The sequence below is a fragment of the Hesperophylax consimilis genome, chromosome 15, assembly GCF_061612785.1.
Source record: "Hesperophylax consimilis isolate HC1 chromosome 15, BYU_Hcon_1.0, whole genome shotgun sequence".
Classification (NCBI taxonomy): Eukaryota; Metazoa; Arthropoda; class Insecta; order Trichoptera; family Limnephilidae; genus Hesperophylax; species Hesperophylax consimilis.
Genome location: NC_142850.1, coordinates 3,391,062 through 3,416,915, shown reverse-complemented (window position 1 = coordinate 3,416,915; position 25,854 = coordinate 3,391,062). Strand labels below are relative to the sequence as shown.

The window sequence follows — 25,854 nt, the reverse complement described above, 5'->3', positions numbered from 1 at the left end:
ACTCCTATAACTTTGTCGAAGAGTTTGCCTACCTGGGCTCCATCATAACGCAGGACAACGAAGACCCAGTAGAAGTAAGAAAGCGCATCACAGCCGCTAACAACACTTACTTCGCGTTGCTGCCAGTGTTCAAATCCCGAAACGTCCATAGGAAAACCAAAATAACCCTGTATAAAACAATTATTAGAACGGTCTTGGCCTATATGGATGTGAGGCGGGAACACTGACAGCAAAGTCTGCGGAACGGCTGGACACCTTCGAAAGAAAGGTACTTCGAAGAATCTTAGGAGCGGTGCGAGAGGGAGAGGCATGGAGAATCCGCCACAATAAGGAGCTATATGACATCTACCAAGCTCCCAGACTCTCTACTCATTTACGGCTCCAAAGACTAAGATGGGCCGGACATGTGCACCGAATGCCAAGCACACGTGTACCAAAGAAGGTTCTAACAGGACACCCGGGAGGCAAACGAAAGGCGGGCAGACCTAGGCTGAGATGGGAGGACGATGTCAGGAAAGATGCCAGAGGACTACTCCATGTTGCAGATTGGAAGACGACGGCCGAGGTCAGAGGGCGGTGGAGGCTCATGTTAAAGGAGGCCAAGGCTCGAAATGGGCTGTAGTGCCATTGAAGAAGAATGCAAGGTTCGAATGCAACGTTGCATCAAAATTTCAAAGCAATGAGTTCCAAACATTCCAATTTAAGTATATTTATTACCATATAAATAAAAATTGTATATGTTCATCTCTAGGTTAGAAACCAATTCTTTAGACCGTTTTGATCATTTACAAATGTAGCTGCCTAAAATATGGGAAAATAGTTGTCTGATGATATTGTTAAATCTGAATTTGAAATATGATATCGACAAATATGATGTTTAATAACTAGGTCCCAATGGTTGAATGGTTAAGACGCTGTCCCGGTAAGACAAGAGATATTTGGTTCGATTTCTTGTTGTGACCGTTAGGATCTTTTTATTTTCTGTGTCTTGTTTTGTTTCATGTTTCGTTTATATTTATTAGTATTATCTTATTCATCAATGCCATTTATATATATTATGTAATATTATATTATATTATTATATTATTACCATCTAGCTTTCTCATTAAAAATTTAGGCGTATTATCTCTATCAAAAAAATTATAAATAAAAATGCAAAAATCGGTAATTTTAAATACATGTAGAATTACGAAAGATTTTTTAAATATTTATGTTGAGGGATCAGTAGGATTTATAGGCCCTGTTAGAAGTTCTACCGAGCCGAACCCTCTGATATGAAAATATCTGGAGTCGGTGAATTATTTTCCCATTTGATCTCTGGTGAGTTGACGTGTTGTTCTTGTATTGTTTTGTATTTATTTTGCTTATATAATGAATGCTCTTGCAAAATGTGGATTGACTAGATTATCATTCGTGGAAAAGTGTGTGGAAGGGTTTAGTTTTTCCTATGGGGAAGATTTAACCCGGACATAAAGTCGGAAAAATTAAAAAATTAAGCTATGTAATCATTTATTTAATTAAATCACCCACTGTTTATGTAATAATTTAATTAATTATATCACCCTGTGTTTATGTTATCATTTATTTAATTTTGTCACCCACTGTTTATGTAATTATTTATTTGTTTAACTGTTTAACGTTGCTCATACTCGCATAGCAAAAAAATAAATCAAATTTTATGCTAATTATTATTTTGCGGGTTTGATCGATCAAAAATCAACTTAATTTGTAATTCGTGAAACCGCACCACATTTTAGATCGAACACGATAAGTGAAAAGACAATAATTTGTTTTTACTTCTGTTGTTAAATCTGTTATGGCTTTAGGTGAAAGTAAAAGTGTCGTACCCACTTAGAAAATGTTCGTAGTTATGACAGAACTAATATTAGTATTTTTACCGTCACTAAAAATAATGATTTCTCATTTTATTGGTATTGTTTCATAATTATAGTATTGGAACGAGAGAAAGATGGTAACGGAGAGAATTGCTACCAGAATACGGTATTTGTGATTGATGTAGAATACGGATAGCTCGTAATTGAGGAACTAGAATTATTATTGTCATCGTTCATCTAATTGGAAGGAAATGCAGACTCCGAGAAATTTGAATAATTTTAATTTATTTTATTTGGTTTTACGCTATTTAATATACCTAGTGAGCTATCGAAAATTTTACATAAAATTATTAAAGCATGAAATGACGTTAAATTTATAAACTAAATATGAAATAATATAATTTATACACATATCAAATATTAGAACAAATACTACATATGAGACAAATCACTAAAAAGTAAATTAATTAAATTTGTAAGATACAACAAAGTTCTGGTATAGATTTAGCTTATTTCTATAAATGGAGTCAGTAAATATATCTATAGTACCCCCAAACTTGTTGCCCAGATCGTGCATCCTATTGGTTAGTGAGTGTGTCTGATAGTTGGTTGTGTATGTATTGCATAATAGGTATTTTACAAAACTGTTGCTGTCACTGTCGCTGTTACCCCCCGAATATTGAGCGAAAAGGACAACTGAACCTCAGGCTATTATATCTTAATCAAATATTAAAAATAGAGGTTTTGTATTCCCCTGTTTTCTCCTCTAAAACTGGATCAATTTTTTTCACCAACTGAATTAGAAGAAAATATTCTATCATTGTACATTGTCAAATTTGTATACTGAACGTCTTTTGATCCTGGACTAATAAACTAACTTATCAAAAAAGCAAACACGCAAAAACGCAGGAACATGCACATAACACTTAATACACATCTAATTAAAATGAAATATAACGCAGCGTGCACGATATTGAAAAATTGTTACTATGGATTGAAAAATTAGATAGATGTAATGAAGTGAAATAATAAAATAATGTCAGTGGTCGATATGTATATTATAACAATATTTGCACTAGTGTGGAAATTCATAGAGATAATAGGGGAATACGTTTGTATGGATAAAAAGCCGCCCACGTTTCCTCTCAAGGTAGGAGTGTTTGCCAACTCATAATTGTGTAGCAGTTTGCCCTTTTTGTCCACCCTTGCGTGGAAACGTCGTGATTATTAGTTGTTAGCTAAACAAATATTGCTACTTATTCTTTCAGTGAACCGACAACTTGTACAGTTGTTGTCTAACTACCGAATAGTGTTATGGAACTGGCGCAATGCTTTGGTCTTGTCAAAAATGCACATATTTAAAAAAAAAAACAAATCACTTGTCCTTTCCAAACCCTCGCTTTTAATGCACAACATTATGTCGTGCTGTATTTCACGGACGTGATTAACATGAAATTTATCGTATTGTTGAAAATACGTTTATTTCTTTAGAAACTGTAGCCGTGTTTGCAGAAAACGATACCTGTGTAACCGAGTGTCGTGATCTAATTTACGTTGAAAAAGTCCGGTAGTTTTGTTTTTCACGACAAATATTATTTGAGTCATTAGTAATTATTCATGGTATCTAACAGTTCTCAACCAAAACGTGAACAATATTTACTGTTTAAGCAGTATTTTGGTACTAGCTGATTCTAGATGTCAGTGAAAATCTTTGAAAAAATATGCTATGAACTAAAAGCTAATAATACGAGTACATTCTCAAAGATCAGATGAAGAATTGATTAGCTGACTTTAAACAAGGAAAGAATTTTGGATGATTTCAAATTCAAGAATTCATAAGATGAGTTTCCTAGGCCACTTCAGTACTAAACTTTCTAGAAATCTCTTAACTTACCTATTTTAAAAAAATGCTGCAAACTCTCTAAAAGGATACCTATTAAAAATAAAAAAATGATACCGCCAGTTTACATAAGACCTTTTAATAGTGCCTTTTAACAGGCAAATGAAGTTGAAAATATGTTATCAATTTCACATGGCATACGGTTACACTTCTATCGGTTAACCTTTTCAGTTGCTGTAAAATAAATGTGTAGGTATTTTTGCTAATTCCTTATTTAATTTTTGTAACCAGGTGTCAGGATGCCTGCTGGTGGGCGGCGGCATCTACCTGCGCGTGTGCTACCCCGGCCAGAGCTCCATGCTGCCCCACCTGCCCTGGGCGGGGGCGGATTCGCTGCTCATCGCCGTAGGCGCCGTCTGCTTCCTGACCGCCTTCCTGGGCTGCTGCGGCTCCTGGGTGCAGTCTAGGTGCATGCTAGTAACGGTAAGATACTTCAACATACATACTTACCAACACCACTGCGATGATTCTCCGGGTACAATGTGCCCCCCTCCACAAATGTTTTTTCACTGGCTTCGGTCCCTCATCATTAACCTCAAATATTAGGACCTTCCATTATGTTCTCCATGACGTAGTACATCCACTTTCCTCTTGGTTTGTGTTGTGTTCCCACAAACAGTTCTCCAACTCGTCGTTGAAGGAGATTTTAAATAATAGGTTTATTCGTTTAAATCAGGGATTTATTAATACTTCGCGTATTACGATGGTGACTCGATAGTCGACCTAACTAGTTGAGTTACTGGCTAAATGGGATCTGAGACACTAAGTTTGTCTGGGAGCATTCTAACTGGTCCTGGCGACTATGGCTACTAGCTGCCATCTTGCGGACTTCCACGCAAGCTCTATGCACTGCCCTCTATGAGTGCATGTGTGAAGTTCTTACTTCCCAACAGTCTGCCTCTGAATCACTCCCATTAGCTGGCTCATAACTTTCCATCCTGTTCTATTCATCTATCAAACAGTAAGTTCACCTCTTTATTAGACTGCAGGGTCGCTTGCATTAGCTTCCTTTGAAAATCCCGTCCTGCTCCAATCATTTTTCACAGAGTCAGTCCACCTTTCCTCAGTCTGCCCATGGGTCGCTAGATACAAGAAACTAGATTCCAGCTTCCCATCCAGCTCAAATCCCTTTTCACACAGCCAGTCAGTACACATTTTACTCAGTTTGCCCATGAATCGGTACCACTATCTAGCTTCCAACTTCCCATCCTGTTACAATTCTCTTTCATGTAAAATTATTTTCGCATCTTCCTCGGAGTACATCTGGATAGTGTGAATCGTCTTTATTAGATAACTTCCAAGCTTGTCGAACATAAAATAAAAATGTTAAACTTCGCCATTTTTAAGCACTTAATAAACAAGTAGCTTATTGCAAATTATTATGATCTTGAGGATGTACCTCTCTGGATATTTATAATACTCAAGATCTGTTCTTGATAAGAGTGTATTATTTGAGAAAATAAGATAATAAGCTTTGTTTTAAACCACAAAGTAATTGCTCTAGATTATTTAATAAAGTACAGCGAGTGTGACACATATTAGCCGAAATTCTGACTGAGCCTCTTTTAAAGTATGTTTCGTAAGCCTCACAATCATCTACGTTACGTATAAAACGTTGACGATAGATTCCACTTACGGAAGTTTGACTCATGATAATAACTTCTACTCTCCTATATATCGTGTTATGGAATACCAGCTTTTGGACGCCCCCGACTTATTCTACTTCCCACATCTGCCACAAATACCTGTTTTTCTTCTTACGAAAAGGACAAAAGTAAGAGTTAATGCTCTATTCTTCATCTTAATAAGTAGACGCAGTGGGTATTATGCGATGTTGAATCATCTCCGCTCGCAAAGCTTTTAATCATAGGCCAAACGTGATAATTCAATGAATTATAATCTTATCTCGGTTTGTCATAAGAGAAGTTCATTCTAAATTTGATCACGTCAGTAGTTCTTGGTGACGAAGAACACTTTGAATTATTTGTGTCTATATTCAGGGATCATTGCTATTATTTGTTCTAAGTTCTAAGAAATAAGATCACCAAAATTAATATTATGAATACAAATCTATTTTAAAAAAAATTCTGCACCAAATTAACGGAACACAGTATATACCAAGTTCTTGTAAGAAGTCGATTCCGTCAATTCGTTTTGGTTGCCAATTATTTCTGTATTTGGACCAAACATTCGTTTCTGGAAACTTCTTATTACCCGGTGACGTCATTCTTTATTCTGCATTAAATTATTTGGGTACTTATTTACGAATGGATTCTTATATCATTTTGCTTTTGCCATTATTGTTAGCACTCACTTTTGGAAGAAAATAGAAATTCAGAAGAGGCGAGATAAGTATGGGAAGAGTGATATTGATTTTATTTAAATAATTTAATTACGAAATTGAACCTGAAAGACAAATAATGGTTAGACATTACTGCGGTCAGTACGAGAGGGATTTAAATTGATCTCCGGAACCTTCTGGCAATACCCCGACAGCGCTTTATGCAACACCAATTGTTTAAACACCAAAGTGTCCCAAAATATTCAATAAATTGATCATTCAGTGAATATGAGTTGAAGGATTTCTTGTACATTTTTTTGAGTGGAGTGTGAGATAAGGTAACTAGTGTAGAGGTTTTCCGTCAAAAGGCGAAATTGCAATAGATGTAAAAAAGATAAAACTATTTATCTGTTTTACCTTCGTGAACTCTTCCTTTGTGGGGCCTTCACGGAACCAAAGGGGAATGGATAGGAGAGATGAGGCTCTCTTTCCTTGTGGGGCCTTCAGGGAACCAAGGGGGATTGGAGAGGAAAGATGAGACCTGGGAAGACACGTTGTGGAACCAGAAGACATAGCCACATATCCAATGACAACCCTGGTGACTGTTAAAGGAATGGGGTAAAATGGGAGATAGACAGTGGGCCTATGGCCAAAGTGCTCACGGGAACTACATGTAAACCGTCTCCGCTCTATAAATAAATAAAAACAAAATCTGGGTTAGGTTATAAGGCGTGGAAAGAACAAAATATCCCAATGCCCAACTAAGATAGAAGGTTTATGGAAACTGTGTTAGAGGAAGCCAACCAACTTCCTGACTTCGAATCTTACGTGAGTGGTAGATGTACTGTGCAGTTCCGCTATGTAGTCCCGGGGTCTAGTCTGCAGAATAGATGATCAACTTCGATAGTTGAGGTCACCAAAAGTATAAACGCGTTCCTCGTCAAGTGGGTGTTTAACTGCTTAGCGTGTATTCTTTGCTTACATACATATATTCTAAAAGAAACCAACGGTACTAATCGGTTTAGTTAGCCTTGATTTAAAATATTTTAATTTGAATTGTATACATGGTGTATCAGGAGGTACCCGTCGAACTAGTGATTCCTGAGTTTATTTGAACTGAAAATCTATCTAAGTTCTTCGCCGATGTGGCTGATAATTTCGAAGTTTATTCTTATTAGTGCCAGGAGTATTGATATAGTAATTTGAATGGTAGAAGAGGTTAGGGGCGCCAGAGGAATACTTTAATGCAATATCTCTCCACCGGAATGAGACACGGAGCCGAATTGAAGTCGATGTAATAATAGCAGTACCATTATGGTAAACAGTAGTGAAAGGTGAAAGAAGTCGGAGACGCCTGAGAAAGACATTACCAATAGCGAAGTATTGCGGGGTCCGTTAGTGTAAAATAAACATTTTGACGGCCCCCGTGGTCGAGGGGTAAGGCTCTCGACTAGCAAGCCAGAGGTCGCCGGTTCAAATCCCAATGTCTGCAAGTAAATTTTATTTGATTAATTTCTGTTATTTCACATTTTACTAATTTCAAATCATATATAGTATATTTACGGCACGTTTCAGAGTGGAAGATACTCATAGTATCGCCCTGGTGCAAGACTACCATTCAGAATTAAAACGTTGCTTGAAATGGCTTGCCGTGTTTGGTGACCAAATCTGAATAGCCAGGTACTTCCACACCTTCCTCTTTCTCATCTCCTTCGCCTCTTCATTACATTCAGCCTTAGAAGATATCCCAAATTGCGGATGCCATGGACTGACTGGTTCTCATAAAAAACAATAAAAATGGTATTTTGGTCTCTAGTGACTTGAAAAAACATCAAAAAGAGATCGTAAAAAACCAACAGAGACTAAATGCTATCTAAATTAGACCAAATAAGTTCAGGAGTCTCTGGTTAGTTTATCGGGTACACCATGTATTACTAAAGCCTTCAAAAATTTCGGCCCGGAAATCGACCCATCGCAAATTTCCAGGAAGCCCGCTAGGTCAGTACAGCCCTGAGAATAATGGGAAGAAAGACCTCTGGAAAAGAAAATAATATGAAGTAGGTGTGTAGTTTATTGTTTAACAAGTGAGTTAGGTGGGCGTGCATTGTAGACACTCGTTTATGATGGTGGGATGTTGTGTTTCATTCATGAGAAAATAGAGAGTCTAGTCGTGCGTTAAACTGCGATACATGCAAATTAGCTCTTGCACAATGCATTACTCCAGGAAGCATAGGAGTCAAGATGAACAAAGGAATAAGATGATGATAAATTAATGACAACAAACAAACCGAAAGCCCGCAAATGAGCATTCGCTATCGATAATTCTGTCAATCTCGATACTTTTAAAAGGATTGTAAGTAACTACCTTATTTTTCATGTTCTACATACCCACCCATACGTAAAAATTGACGGGATATCAAAATACGATATTATTTTATTGAAGAAGACGAATAAATAATAAATCGTAGAATCATTTCCGATTTAACCTGTGTGTATAAAATCATTAATTCAATGTTTGATACCCCTGATTTATTATATGTAGTCTCTTTTCATACTCCAAGCAGGTCGGTTACAAGACAGTACCTACCATATATTATTATTGTAGCAATTATATATCAACGTCCCAATATCAAACTCCTACGCGACGGATTCAACAGCTAGGAAACAAATACTACGATGTTGTTGATATATTTAGTACACCAATTTCATTATATAAGCATACCTTATTGAAGTTTTTTTCATCAAGTAGGGGAATATTTTGATAAAGCTATTTAAAATGACAGTATAACAGTATTTTGCACGTTAACAGTATTTTATCGGCTGAAAAAAAATCACTTTGGATTTTTTATATTTATATTTTGTACCTACATACTGTGTGGATCAAATTCAACAATATTTTTTTTATATATGTGTTTTAAACAATCACTTCCTGCACTATTTACGATTATAATTTCTTAAATATTGTTATATATGTATGTAAAAGCCTTAATAGGCGTGAAAAAAAATTATAATACTATAAAATCTACATCAACGAAACATGAAACAGAACAAGACACATAAAAGTAAAAAGGTAACGGTCTTAACTGAGAAAAGAACCCAGGATATCTGTCTTACCGGGACAATGCCTATAACTACTCGGCTATTGGGACCAGAACGCATGCTGTTTTCGTTCAGTGATGAAAATTAGAAACTTCACATTGTAAATATTTTGGTAAATACTATAGTCTTAGAATCTACAGCCTCCAGTAGAATTTTTTAACAGATTTTGAAACTATATTTTCACGCAGGAGTGGTGAGTGTTTAATATTCACACTGTTTATCTTTTGGGAATGCTGTGTGAAGGGACAGTTGTGCTAGAAGAGTAGTAAGACTTATGCGCAGTGAGAGGAAACATAAAAGCTTGCTAACTGATTCATATTATTTCAAATGAGAAAAGATCAATTTTGTCTTGCTTTGTAATTTTGCTCCTTATTTTTAATATGGTATTGACACATCCTGTAATGTTGATATTATCTATTGTATTTAAAGAATTGAGGATGGAATTTGGCATTTGTAAAAGTTGTATTTCAAATGAATGCTGCAATCACTAGACAAGGAAACAACCTAATTGCATTATTTGTTCTGTTGTTCAAAACACGTCCAAGTCGTCTCGTTATTATTTTGTTACAAACGGTCATAATTTGTTGTCTTGGGAAAAAAATGTGAATTCTAGTTCAATACTTCTTGGATATTGCATAACACGTCTAGTAATTTAAAACGTATAGTTGCGAAGAATGTGATATTTAAATGAAGAATTGTTTGAAGCAATCAATGATTGAATACGGTATTTGATTGATTTTAGAAAAAATGTGGGTTTAAAAATTTTGGAAAAACAGAAAACATAGGTTTTTGTTTGAGAAGTTACAAATTAATCCGGCAACAGAAGAGCCTATATGCCAGGAACCAATGAATTCAAAATTCAATAGAATTGACATATCTCTAAATAGTATAAAATAAAGTCGTTTTCCGGGTCTGTCTGTGCGCTTAGTTCTTCTACGCAACAGATTTTCATAGAATATTCACTTCATTTAGGGATTTTCTTCAGGAAGGTTTAAATATATGGTGACCGAATAAATCATCATAATGATAATTCATCACATCTTTAAAAAGTTATATAAAGTCATGGAAAGTGATGAAACAAAAACTTTATTAACTGGGTTAAGTAGGTTAGGTTAGGTTAGATTAGGTTAGATTAGGTTAAAAAAAAATTTTCATCGTTTCTAATGACTTTATATCACTTTTTAAAAGTATCTTGAATTGTCACTGTGTTGAGTTATCATGAAACCATATATATATATATATATATGGTTTATATATAAATATATACTACATGGATATTATACTAATAGAAAGTAGAGAAAAGTCAATGTTTTGTAATCAAGTCGTAAAAATTTATTGTGATAATTTATTGGAGTATGTTGTGACGCTGTGGTAGTGGGGAGGGGAAGGAGATTAGAAAGATAAAGGTGGTGAAGTACCTGGTTGTTCAGATCTGGACACCAAACATGGCTAAAGCCGTTTCAAGCAACGTTTCGATAAGAATCATAAATAAACCACACACATAAGAATGGTGGCGATCCGGGGCGATACTGCAAATATCTCCCACTCTGCAATATAGCTCTGATCGTCTGTGTATTATAACTTGTGAACTCCCCGCAGTTCTGTGCAAGTAGAAGCAGTAAGTAGCAAGCAGGTATCATGGCTTCACAGTACCTACATAGTGAATACCTTTTGGCACTTTCACGCCGTGAAAGTATTTTGCGGAATCAAAGTAAACTTGTAGTAAGGTCAATGCTTTTAACACCTTCACAAATTTATATCTTTATCAGAGTAATAAAATTGCCACCTTTCATCTCAGATTAGGTAGAGGATTATTGATGATTAATTATTCACGACGTACTAAATGGGTTAATTTCTTTTCACAGGTTTGTAAGTTTTATTGGCTTGTTCGCGTTTGACAGTAGTTTATTTCTGGTTGACACAAACATTTTCATACAGGGTTTTCCAATAAGAGGTGTTATATTGATATTCAATCGTAAAAGATCAATGGTTTCGTTGCTTGTGTGGCACATAGCGCCGTCTTGTTGAAAGTAAACGATGTCCAGATCAATACCATCCAATTCCAGCCATAAAAAATCAGTAATCATCTCTCGATAGCGCAATCCATTCACCGTAACTGTTGCTCCAGCCTCATTTTAGAAAAGTAATGTTCAATGACTCCGCCGGACCATAAACCGCACCAAACAGTCACACGTTGAGAATAGATAGGCTTTTCAACAATAACTCTTGGGTTTTCCGAGCCCCAGATGCGACAATGTTGCTTGTTGACGAAGCCACCGAGGTGGAAATGGGCCTCATCACTCAAGATGATTTGCATTTGATTCACTCAAGTGAATTTTAATAATTTCAATGTGTTGTTGAAGCGTGTATCGTTCCATTTTTGTTGATGGCGTAGTTTCTACTTGTCAAATGTCAAAAAATGACAGCTTCATAAGTAACATCTACCGAAATATTGGGCTATTCAAAATAACACCTCTTATCGGAAAACCCCGTAGAATAATGAAGAACACAAAAAATGCTGGCACGTGTTTAATGATTCAAATATTTGGCCAATCAAGTCTTATATTTCCAATACAAAACTGTGTTTCACTATGATTACGAAATTTAAATGAGATCTACGATGTAAGTGGGACAGAGCGCGTTCTAAATGGAACATTTGTGTCCATTCAAATTTGTACAGAAGACACTTCTAGTTCTCTTCTTTATTCTATGTTTTCATAGGTAAATACTATTTTAACCATTTTTCTTTGAACCAAAAAGGACTATTGCGTTACCAATATCACTAATTACGTTTCGTCCAAAATTGTATTTTTTTTTCAATAATCAGACAATTGGGAATAAACAGTATCTACCTATTAAGACGTTTTGCCCTATTTTTAAAGTTAAATTAATAATGGAAACGACGTCGCCAACGTTGAAGTTAGAGGGTTGGTTAAACAAAATTCAACCCAGAAATGTGTATTAAGCTTAGCTCCCAGCTTAGGTATTAAGACGATAAATACCCTAAAATAAAGTCGGAATCTTAACGATGTACATGAAGAAGCCATGTACGAACTGCCCTGTCTTTGGACAGACCTGTGGTTGAATTTGCCCTCGCAAATCTCTAAAATAAAGTGAGAATCTTAAGGCCCCGTAGTAAGCCTTCAATGATTTGAAAGAGAGATATGTACATGCGATTGTTAGAGGGAGCGCGCTAATATTAAAAAAAAACGATAATAATGAAGCGAAAATGGTGAAAATATTTAATAAAACACGATTCATTTAAAATACAGCAAAAATCTCTCGACAACCGCTTTAGTAGCACTATGATTTTTTTCATGTCTATAACATATTGAATGACAGAACAAAATGTGTTTTTAATAATTTTCGGAGCTTACTTTGCGATTTTTTTTCTATCGAGGGAATTTCATATAGTTAACGTATGTATAGATATTATCTTCAAAAATAACATTAACGAGAAACTTGTTATAAATCGGTAGAAATTGGGTATGTGGGGGGTTAACGACATAAGTGATGCTGATGAATGACTACGTTCGAATTTCCCCTAGCAGTCTAGAAAATTGATCTTTCCGCGGGGTTTATTTTAACTGATGAATGTATTACTAAAATCTCATATGTTTCTAGAGGAATCCCTCGGGAAGTTACAAATTCATCGTCTAGAAAAATAAAATCTGGTGCTCACCACTAATTTTATAAATGAAAAAGCTGTTTCACATAAAATAGTTCAATGGTGAGGTATTGTTTTTATTAATCTTAAATATAAATAACAAACATCTATAGGGATCTCTCTAAAATATACATTATCATTACGAATTCGCCGGAATTAATTATATTTAAGATTTAATAATTATGCAGAGGCAACTTCATAATTTAAAATTGATTCACTGAGTGTACGAAGACATCATAAGGATGCACTATTCCTGTATAAAGTAGTTAACAATAATATTCAATTCCCAGAGTTGCTAAATAAGATTCAATTCAATTTACCTGCGCGTTCAACGCGCTCTTCTGTCCTGTTCAGGGTGGATCAATGCAAAACGAACTCCAAGCAGAATTCTTGCCTGAACAGACTATGTTGCTAGCGTATTATCCAAGGTGGATATTTTCAGTTGCGAACTTACCAAATACAAGAGGTCCATAAAAGAATATTTCTCTGATGGTTTGTGAATAATGTTATGTTTATATTTCTATTATGAATTGATTTATATCTACAACCCTCCATGGCTATAAATGTTTTGTTTTGTATATTTTTCGTTTTATATAATCTTTTGTTTTTTATAAATTTTTGAATTCATATTCTGTCTCAGTAGAGGTAAAGTCACAAGGAGGAAATACAAAATTGGTTTTATTTTGACTATATAATACTTATGTACAAACTGAAATAAACGTAAACTGTCGATTTCCAGAAAATTGATAAATTAATAAAAAAATAAATAAAATGTGAACCTCGAGCAAACCCTCGTTATTAGAGTCTTGTGTCGACTAAAGGTATGTGCCTGACCTACATCGTGTCAACGTCCTTTTCGTGTATATATTTTAAATAAAATATGTATTACTTTCAAGTGTATATAATTTTACTTATTTTGTACGTGTGAACATTACATTCACGATTTCAAACAAAACCACTGAGAAAATAATGTATCTTTTGAGATACAAATAAATAGCAATTATTACAAAACGGTCAGCACTAATTCATCACAAACACTTTAATAGGAAAAACGTACTAGAACACTGATTACGTTTTGTTGATGGTTTTGTAATTCTAATCCCTAACCTACATCTAGACGGGAGCTCGCGAGTTTTTGTTTCTAAAAATTTCTAACGGTTCATCATTTAGAAGTTCTCCGGAAGGAATAGAACGATAAAGGTATCTTACCTAGTTTTATAATTGGTTGACACCAATCGTTGGTTTTTTTTAAGTACACCTGTTGAACCTGCCAACTTAAAAAAAGTTACAACGCATTCCTTGTAACTTTTTAGAGATATCAATAAAATACGTACTTACATATAAATTTTATCGTTTTGAGGTTTAATGGATTCATTGATCAATATCCTTTGATGCTATTGATTCCTAATATATTTCGTGCTTAGGTATTTTTTAAAACTTATTAACCCTGGAAGACTAATCATATATTTTTTATATCTACGTAAAGACTACTCAAACTTTTGTCAATACGACTAACACGGTGCCCCTTAACTCAACATAATGATAATTCAACACACCTTTAAACAGTCATATGAAGTCTTGAAAAGTATAAAACAAAAACTAGGTTAAATAGGTTACAATTTTTTGTATTTCTTTGGCATTCACTATGTAACAATTTCTAGACATTTTTTGTTTTTAATGAGTTTTTATTATTCACAATGTACATTTGTTAGTTTTAAAATAGCTAGTTAATGACACGGACGTGTCGAAACCGGTCGCTAATTTTATAAAAAAATTTATACGTAACAAATGTACATTGTGAATAATAAAAACTCATTAAATAGGTTACGTAGGTCACGTTTACAGGTTAGTTTGTTGATCGCTTTTGACGGCTTAAGTCACTTTTTTATGTCACTTTTTGAAGGTGTGTTGAATTGTCATTAAGTTAAAAAAATAATTAATCGTCATTGCTCATCACGAGAAAAATGAGTAAGGATTAAAAAAAAACAAATTACTGTTAAAAATGTGACCGCATAACCATTTCCTGATACAATATTAGTCTTTCAGAATATATCTTAACTCGTGTTCATGCAGGTAGCCTTGTCTGAATAAATAAATATATATTTTAATGTGAATACCGCATAAGAGTTCCAACCGTTTGGAGCCAGTGAGACTATGGCATCCCCAATTGTGCTTACTAATGGACGAGATGCGAAAATATCATTATTTTTAAGAACACGTGTTCCGATTTCAACATATTCGTGCTTTACTGATAGTTTGTCATGAAATTTGTCAATTAATTCGTTGTAGACCCGTCCTTAACGAACAATTTGACCAGATTTTTAATAAATTAAAAATTATTCATATCTGTAAGTGTTCTCCGTGTAACTAATAGATTTCTAAACCAATTTCTCCTGGATATAATTTCACTTAAGAGGAAGCTACAAGCTAAAAATGTGTTTATTCTTGGTATGCCTTATATTGTTACGAATGTGGGTAAAAGGCATTAAAATAGCTTGACAAACGGAGTCTAGAAACGTTCGATTGCGAGCACAAAAGTGGTTTTAATTTATTTTGTAAATAATTTTATAAGAAAGAAAAAAAGTTAATCAAGGGAAACTGTCACAGATAATCTTAGCTATAATACTATATTTTAAAAGTTCTTTCCTTTTACGCATTCATACATTTCTATTTAAAAAAATATGTAGTTGACATTTATATTTTTTATTGAGAATTTATTATTTTTTATTATTTGTATTCTACTCAAGGGATAGACGATAGGAAAATTTTCAATTTATCTAAAGCATATTTTATTGTATTCATAATGTACACCAGTTCGTTATGAAGATTAATCAAGATAATGATTTAGCACTAAGCTTCGCCTTAAATGAAGTAAAAAAAATGAGAAAAGATTCGTGAAGATTGTGTACAGAAGGCAATAATCTTATTACGATCCAATATTCTCACAGGCGGCCTTCTAATATTGTTATATCGAGAATCAGAGCAAATTTCCCAGACTGGGTTCACACAGTATTTTGATAGATGTCTCCATTGTTCTTCGTATTAGATGAATAACTAATATTATTTATTATACGCGCAGAAACATCTTATTTGCGGGAGGTAGGACACACGTTTCAAAACCAACGAAGGTTTGTTTTAAAGATTATCTGTAAATATTTTTACTGATGGAATTCAAGTCCTTAGACTGAGAAAAAAATATGTTTTGGTTTATCTATTTTATTTATTTATTAATTTTCTGGAAATCGACAGTTTACATTTATTTCATTTTGTACATAAGTATTATATAGCCAAAATAAAACCAATCATGTATTTCCTCCTTGTGACTTCACCTCTACTGAGACAAAAATTTTAAATGAAAGACAGAGTTCAAAAATTTATACAAAACAAAAGATTATATAAAACGAAAAATATACAAAGCAAAACATTTATAGCCATGGAGAGAGGTTGTAGATATAAATCAAATCATAATAGAAATATAAACAATAGAGATATAACATTATTCACAACAAACCATCAGAGAAATATTATTTTATGGAACTCTTGTATTTGGTAAGTTCGCAACTGAAAATATCCGAGTTGGATAATATCTTTTGACTTGTAATATATCTATATATACATTGTTCTGAATCGCTACATCAATTAAGGTGCATATTCTTACATGCAACGACAGGCAATTTGAATTTCTAATAGTCTGCTTTTTGTCTCTATTTGAAAGTAAGTGAAACAGCCGATAATAATTATCATTATTATGAAAATCATGTGAACTTTTTTTGCCTTCATCACGAATATTCGCGGATAGTTCGTGATGTTATCAATTATGCGCTTTCTCCGTTGTACTACATTGAATGTTTTTAATATTTAGGTGTTCAACTCGATGCACGCACATAATACTAAATTAGGCATCTTTTTTGGACGTGGTTTGTCCAACAATCCAACATTATGTATATCGATAGATAATCTAAACTAGGTATCGCAGCGAACGATTATATGAACGCATACACAGTACTCACGCAGATAAATTATTGCTTGTATCCAGGGTTTTAAAGGACGAACTTTTACTTATTTTAACCAGTAATTTCTGATAGTATGGGGGTGAGGGTTGGTCAGGAATCACTGGTTGAACTAAGTCAAGTACGTCCTTTAATACCCTGTATAACATGTTTTAAACTTGTTATTCTATTTCAGACCAGATAAAATTAAACATTTCCCAAATGCAGATAGTTGCCTTTTATAGTAATTAAGGTGAACCAAAAGCTTTTATTAGAAAATCGTAAATCGGCGAAGCTTAATGCTAAATCACTATTTTGATTAATATCCATAAAGAATTCGTGTGATTGTATTTATAATGAATATCGTAATAACTTTTGTCAACCGACTGTCGGAATCATATTCTGATCGTGCTCGTAAATATCGCTAATATAGATGTCATGTTAATGTCTTATTGACATAGGGCTTTATCAATCGTTCTTGATACACCTCCAGAGCAGTGGAATAACTCAACGCACGACAAAATACGTCAATGCGCACGACATATTTTTCTGCTTTATAGTTAAGATTTGAGCTGCTTTTTAATTTGATAACAAAATCAGAACCCCGTGCTTAATTTTATAATTACTTGACATAATAGTTTGAAAAACAAAAAATACTCTGCACGGCCATGAAAACTTGAGAATTGAGTTATCTAAATCCTAATTTTGAACGGTCGATTAGTCTCAGAATCTCAGATTAACACAAATTCTAACAATCGATGAAATCCGAGAATCTCTCGCTCACCGCACTTATTTATTATTGTAATACTAATGACCCAAATCCTTGACATCTATTGTATTGTAACCAGAACCTCTTTATTACTAGTGCAGTTCGGTTTTGTGCCATTTTTCGGTTTTAGTCTGTAACTTTTAGATAATATTAACAATGGCGTTAAAATACATATTCACTATTTGAATGGAACGTTGTTGTTACTATATTGATTCATTTTACCTATTATAAACTTCGGTGTAATACCTAGTACATATTTATCATTTATGTTTAAAATTGAGGATTTGTTATACGTATGCATTCTATTTAGCTCTATTATAGGATTTAAAATAATTGAGTTAATTAGCTAGGGATTTTTTCTCTTCAGTAATAATTCGTACCTCTAATTTTAGACTGCTACAAGTCAAAAATGTGCATTATTTTTGAGTTAATAATGCAGAAGTATTGAACAAGTTCATTAAATACCCTCTCAAAAACAATTACATCTCTAAACGAACTGTACAAAAAGACAAAAAAATACAGTGTGTGGCAAGCCTACACACGACGGAATTGAAACTTTTATTATTCTTCTCTCTCTCTTTTCATTTCATTCTCTCTTTTTTTCTGTCTATTGACATATTTATAAGTAGCATATGATAAAAAAAAATTAAAAGTTATAAAAATATGGGATTCGAACCCGGGTCCTGCATAACGAGTGTCGAACGCTCTACCTCTAGACCGCGGTTATTACGTATTCGACCAAAATATCATATAGTCAAAATATCTAAAAGTCGCAGCACGAGAGCATTTTATCACTTTAAAAAAATATATTATTAAAAAAATCACAAAAAGAAAAAAAAATAGTTAAAGCGGGGATCGAACCTCGGTTCTTCACGACGACAATCGGGCGCTCTGCCTCTAGACCGCGAAGCTGAGTTTAGAGAGTAACCTAAAGTAGGAATATAATATTGGCTAGGCTCCTATAGCGAAATGATCACGGTTTTTCATGACGGTCATGAGTTGGTTTTACTCCGGTCCTCGAAATTGCATAACGCGCGTAAAGAAGTTTCACTTCAAAATCAAATACATCCTTTGATTTCTTCCCAGAAATCATTTATCTCAGAATGGCATTTTTCGATATGGTCTAAGAGGAGTGCAAATTGTTCTCCACCGATTCCGGTTCCTATTTATTCGTCTCTTGTCTTTTCACCATGCTCCAATACTTTTATATTTGTTATTTCCTATTTAACATTTTTCATCTGTGTGTCAATTTATCATAAAACTATATTTGTTTACTTTTAAGCCATCGACTTTTCTTCATACTCAACTTTCAAATTCAATACCCACTGAATTATTTTACTAATCAATTTTCTTTTGTTTAGTATTTCAGTCTCGTTGTGGTTCTCCTTTGCGGAGAGTTCATCGGAGCTTCGCTGGTGTTCGTGTTCAGAGACTCCATCGGCTTTCAGATGAAGACGCAGCTGCAGAAGGGCATTGAGACCCAATACAACGTAACAGACAACAACCTGGTGCCGATCTGGGACCACATTCAAAATGAGGTGAAGTTACATTCAAAAATATATTTGCATCCTATCCTGGGTATTCTCGCCGAGTCCCATGGAAATATAGAATAATGACAAAATAGAACAAGCGAAGAAAAAAAACCTTGACTAAGATTATTTTTATCATGTTCTGTTTTATCAGGCTAATTTTATGGCTAACGTTTTCTGCCAGAATAGGAACTAAGTTGGGTATAATTATAGAGTAGGAATAACAGAAGAAGTCTTGTGGGCTCTTGATCCAAATATTTGCTTAATTAAGGCTTTAATTTCCGATACAAGAATCGGTTTACGATGTCAGGTGAGTGTACGGGAGAAGGGGCGTTGGGATTGTGGGCTAAATGGAATATTTGTTTCCTTTCAAATTTGTGTAGAATGCACTTCCAGTGTTATTATTTATTTTATGGGTTTAGTAATAGAGCAGGTACCTATAGGAACTTATTTAATGGAATTTTCTTCATTTTATTTCATTATTAACGGTTTTTGTGATAGTGTATATATTTTCCCGTTTTCCTGCATCATTATCAGTGAATAATTTGAGACGTAATGAACCAATAATACAACACGTATCCATTTCCTACAACCTGCACAGTCCAGCAGATAAGAGGGATGAAAACTGATATCAGTTATCTTCACTGACATATTAATAAATAATTGACTGATGTCACATCGAGATGATTGATCATCAATGTGATTTTTAGAAAGAGAATCTGACAAGGTTTTCCTACATAAAAATATCACCAAAATAATAAATTACAGAAAACGATCCAACGACAACAATACAAACGGGCAAACAGCAACACTTCAAGTTAGGTAATGTTTCCTCTTTTCTTCGGCTCAGTAGAATTGAAGGGGTATTTCACAATCCTCTTGATAAATTATCCATAAGATTACGTATATTAATAAATAAACAAATAAATACTCATGATAGGTACAAAACTCGGCTAACTTATTCAATATATATAGCCACTATTCCTAGGTTTGAGTACCAAATAGTAAACTCGGACTTAATAAATAAATCTAAAATATATGTTATCCTATGGATAAGCTATTAAGAGGATAGTGAAATACCCCCTGAATTGATTTTACACTCGGAAAATGATAAGAAAATCTTAAGACGATTCAGCAAAATCAAATCGTGTACATTGTGTAATTTTTAGAAAGAGAACTCGAAAAAGCTTTTCGAAATAAAAAAAAATATAAAGTAAAAAAACTTCTCAATTAGAGACAACGATCGCACCAAAAAATAACAAATCTAATGTGTCAAATGCCAGACTTGGGATTGCTTATTATTATCTTTAACCGGCTCGACGTGCAGACGATTAAAATAAAAGCAATCTAAAATCTATTGCGAATTAGTAATTTTTTGTTCAAATTCCAGCTACGTTGTTGCGGAGTCCAGAGCTACGAGGACTGGTACCAGATCAGCGCCTGGCCGCTGGAGCGCCGCGTGCCCGAGTCGTGCTGCCGTGCTGAGGGCGAGGCTCGCGGGGGCTGCGGGGCCCGCGGGGAGCCCCGCCTCTGGTGGCCCGAGGGCTGCGCTGTTCGCCTCAACCTTTGGCTGACGGAGCGACTGCATCTGGCGGCGGTTGTTGGCTTTTTAGTCGCGTTTATACAGGTAAACATTGATTTATAAAATTTGTTGTTCTCTGAGATGTATGCAGCGTCATTGAGTAGTTGCATTATCTTATTTGTGATTTTTTTTTGATATAAGAATGTTAGGCTCTTGAATTTACATCACTACATCATGTGATGCCTCGTACGATTGTATTGTTTACAGTTATTTACTAAACTGCGAACCCTTTGCATGGTGTTCCCGAAGGGTCTCATTTGGGGCCAGTTCTGTTATTCATATTTGTAAATGACGTTTTTAATATTGTCGATCGCATTTGTCATTTATAATAAATAAGTCAAATGCTTGCGATTGATGTGAAATTATTCAAAGTGATTAGAAATGTCATTGTCTATCAACTATCGACTAATTTATCTTTTCGTGTGGTGCTAACACTGCCAACATGAGTGTATAGATTTGTTACATATTTTCTTCATTAAATTTTTTACTCCCATTTTATATTCATTGTTGCATATTTTTCAGCTCTTTGGTCTGATATCGTCCATGATTCTATTCTGTACTGTGAGACACAAGAGGGGTTCCCGCACCTACAAGTCCTACCAACCCGCCTCCTGACTGGAGAGAGAGCCACTAGCTGAGACTTACAAGCACAGGCCATCCGAGTGAACACAATGAGGTACCAATCTTCCCTTCCTGCCAACTGCATACTTCCGTAGATAGATCCACAGATCCTTCAATGCTGTAATACACCATGTGCATGTCTTAATATGATGGAGGATTATAATATAATATGAACCCTTCAACCGTTATAGAAGTGTGACCTAGAGATGACCAATATTCCTGTCACGGTGACTGGCTGTTGTCACTCGACCAATCGATATTATTTTTCTAAGGAACTGTTATTTTTTTAACTGGTTCCCTTTGTAACATTTAGATGAAAAACTATTGAACAAAAATATCCAAAATGGTATATGTATGTAAAAGATGGATTAATATAGTCCGGGAGGTAGTGTTGCATTTTAGGTAATGTTTTTGTGCCTATCGATTGTTATCTTTTTCAATAGATCTAGTATGACTGATAGGTGAACCAAGCGTAATCCAAAAAAAAAAATACAGTGTGTGGCAAGCCTACGCACGACGGAAGTGAAACTTTTAGTATTCTTCTCCTCTCTTTTCATTAATTCTCTCTTTTTTCTGTCTATTGACATATTTATAAGTAGCATGTTATAAAAATATGGGATTCGAACCCGGGTCCTGCATAGCGAGTGTCGAACGCTCTGCCTCTAGACCGCGGTTATTACGTATTCGACCAAAATATCTAAAAGTCACAGCACGAGAGCATTTTATCACTTTAAAAAAAATTATTATTAAAAAAATCACAATAAGAAAATACAAATCGTTGATAAAAAAAAATTAAAAGTTATAAAAATATGTGATTCGAACCCGGGTCCTGCATAACGAGTGTCGAACGCTCTGCCTCTAGACCGCGGTTATTACGTATTCGACCAAAATATCATATAGTCAAAATATCTAAAAATCTTTTATCACTTTTAAAAAAAGCATTTTATCACTTTAAAAAAAATTATTATTAAAAAAATCACAAAAAGAAAAAAAAAATAGTTTAAGCGGGGATCGAACCTCGGTTCTTCACGACGAGAGTCTCGCGCTCTGCCTCTAGACCGCGAAGCTGAGTTTGAACAGTGACCGAAAGTAGGTATATAATATTGGCTAGGCTCCTATAGCGAAATGATCACGGTTTTTGATGACGGTCATGAGTTGGTTTTACTCCTGTCCTCGAAATTGCATAACGCGCGTAAAGAAGTTTCACTTCAATAAAATAATAGTACGCAGGTTGAAACTTTCTTCTATAAATAGTTGACATCATATTATTTGGTTTGGGCGACGTGCTTGCTACATATACATAACATACATTATACACGTGCGAAATACTAGGGAACAGTTATTTGAAATAAGCATTTTTTCATACCCGTACTAATTGTTCCAAGTATCAAGACGAGCTTGTACGACTCACCTCCAATCACCTACGACAGAGAAACACGTAAATCCCCTCTGCTAAAAAAGCTTCTTCAAAATTTTAGGGAGGGGCTCAGGTAGCTCGAAGGGTCCGGCATGGGATCAGTTAGCTCCAGAATCTATCTCGAAATATGTGTCTAATAGGAAAAAGTGTAGTAACAATGCTCAAATAATTTTCACCTTTTTTTGCGTCACACACACCTGATTGTTGTTTTCATACTTTTAACTATGTAAACAATCACCTAGTTAAATTTCATCCGGCGTACTATTATTTTATTTTACATGTTTTGTTACGAGTAAATATGATCAGCTGACGCATTATCTCCCCTCCACGATGCAGCTGACGATATATCTTCAACTCACTATAATGTCAACTATTTATAAAAAAATATTTTTTGTATTATTTTAGCAACCTCCCACACCAACCGCTACTTGAGCAGTTGACGTTTAGTTCACTGAGTAGTAGTACGAGATCAACTATCGATTATGACTTTTTCATTGGCAACGCTACCTCCCGGGCTAGTATGCACTAGCAAACAGTAATGAAATTTTCGCAGAAAACAAAATTCTATCTTGGAATAAAATCACATTAATAGTTGGAATAATATGGTTAAAATATAAAAAAAAAAAACATCAATATTCTATAAATAAAGGGAAACATAATGATGAACAAAAGTCGCCTGTGTTCAAGCTGGGTCTAGTATCAAAACATCCACTTTAGGTTTGATGGCTCAACAAAAAATAGTTCCATCAAGTGAACTGTCAAAATCCTTACAAATGAAAACCTATTATTGGTTGCTGTTCTATATGACGATTTGATTTCGCGGCCTGTCGGCACTTCCACACCAAATACCTTCCGGCAGAGAAAGGATTAATAAAACCTACTAATACCTAAAGCAATATAATGTCATCCTAATAAGAAAATAAAAAACATAATGCAACAATGACACACCAGTCACTGAAATTTTTGAGGAAAAGGTTTATATCAACCATCTCTAGAGGGATCTATACCTATTTGAAAGAAAACTGATGTTGTCAATACTTACTTCACACATGCACTCATCCCCACACATTTCTCTCCCTTTATCCCTTCAGTGCAGATGACACTTTTCTCGGTTATGGACTTTTGTCTGACAATCATCTTTGCGCTTTCTATAGAATCTGCATATTATGTATGTTTTATATATTTTAACACTTTTTATTTATTTTTCAGTTATTCGGAAGCTGCGTGAAGATCTCTCATCTGGCAATTCGGACTGGAAGTAGTTTTTGATAATGTGGTGAATAACCAAGAGATTTTTAATTTTATAGAAATCGTTTTATCTTTAGTGACTTTTAAAAACTAATATATTATGTACGTGAATCAAAATCTATTTTCAAATATGTCTTCTAAAATCTATTAGGTGTGTAAACCATTCAATTTAATTTCTTATATTAGAAAAGAATAATAATATAATAATAATGATTGAAGAAGCGTTCAAAGAATGATTTTGTAGTCATTTTTTTTATATAATATATTTGGCTTTCCAATTTAAAACATACTTTTAAACTTACACCTTTAGTTTGTATGTTTATTGTAGTAGTTTAAAATGTTGGTTATATAATATTACAAATAATTATTTACTGATGAAAAATGTTCGAAATTTCGCCTAGTTTATACCTCTATTGTAATTTTTATGTGAGCAGCCATAATTTAAAATAGATTCACTTTTGTAAAACAAGGAGATGCATTGAACATTATTGTATAATCATTGATTTAAGATAGTTATTCCATCATTCCTTGTGATAAAATATATTTATTTTGATAATTATTTGTATAAGTGGATAAGGTTTAGACTTTTGTCCAGTTTCTTTGTTATTATACTTCAAACGTGGGGTAGGAAAAGGGCTCCTGTGCATTGATATATCAACTCTAGATACGGCGTGTCTTACAATTTCGGTCTAAAAATTTGGCCCACTAGTGGGATAATTTCATAAGTAAACTCCCCATCTAATTCCTTCACCTTGCTTCGAAAGCCAATATCTTGCGAGACAAATTTGGTCTTTGTAGACCAACAAAAGGCAAATGGCAATATTCTTTCGATCTATTGACTGCGAAATAATGCACTTTCTTTTTGATAAATGTTTTTGTATCCCAATTTCTTGAACTGGTGTGATTTTAGACTTTGTTCGTCAATGCTCCTGTGGTATTCTCGGGGACCTTTAAAGAGGGTTAAGTTTACCTATAATATGTTTTGTTGATAAATGTTATATTATGTTGAATACTGAATCAAGTAGCTCTCGTCAATCCTCTCGTTTGTGACAGAGCTGGGTGTTTAATAGAAAATATAATGCTTCTATTTTTACTTGTGATATCTTTGATGACAATCATTAAATGAGAAAGCAAAACTGCCACTATCCGCACTTTGTTCATTTTGACCTAATGATTGATTAGTAATCTATATTTCACTTTCTGAACAGTACAATCTCCAAACCAAAGTAACAATGCCTCTAAACCATTCAAAAACATGTTTTAAAACGGTGGTCAAATACAAAACCATCTCTCTTCCACTTTTGGTGAGGTTCAAAAGCGCCACTCCCGAAAAGCACCACTCCCGAAAAGCACCAATCACTAGCCAGAAAACATGTAAGTACTTTGCAAATCCAATATGGCCACTGTGCTGGTTGAAGTGCAAAACCTCTACTATCTCATTATATAAATAAAAATGTTCATTTGTTCCAAATTTTAAATCTTCGTAAGATGTTTAATGATTGCTTTGAAATTTTGACACAATTTTGATCACAGGTAAAAACATGCAAAAACACGTTGGACGTAAAAGCAACACGCACTATTGTTTTTCTATCTGCACAGACAGACTGAGCCACGGCAACGCGTGGCGGGGTACAGCTAATTCAAAATTCATTCAACAGAAACAAACCTAAAAATGATTGATTTAAAAATGTGGATAGGCTTGCAATAAAAACGAAAAAGTTTAAGGTTAAACGCAACGCTCGTTGTATTCTACGTGTTCACAGATGGCGTTAATTAATTAATTTTGTTTAAATACGCTTTTGCAGGGTATTGCTTTACAGTATTAAGACAAATTATTTGTTTGCGCCCTCATATACGCAATATGAATATGAATAAATAGTTTTGTCCATATAAAAACTCAATTCTATCGAGAAAGGC

At 34.3% G+C, this 25,854-nt stretch overlaps 1 protein-coding gene across 1 annotated transcript in view; it reads left to right on the top strand.

Annotated features, from left to right (window-relative positions):
* Positions 1-24,390, top strand: part of Tsp5D (Tetraspanin 5D) — a 93,472-nt gene extending 69,082 nt beyond the window's left edge. Inside the window, exons 3-7 of the mRNA XM_089640165.1 lie at positions 3,967-4,158; positions 18,902-19,078; positions 20,460-20,696; positions 21,174-21,327; positions 23,899-24,390. Coding sequence (XP_089496291.1) covers positions 3,967-4,158; positions 18,902-19,078; positions 20,460-20,696; positions 21,174-21,266 — 699 coding nt within the window. The 3' untranslated portion in view covers positions 21,267-21,327; positions 23,899-24,390. The remainder of the gene's footprint in view (positions 1-3,966; positions 4,159-18,901; positions 19,079-20,459; positions 20,697-21,173; positions 21,328-23,898) is intronic.
* Positions 24,391-25,854: the final 1,464 nt, after the last annotated feature.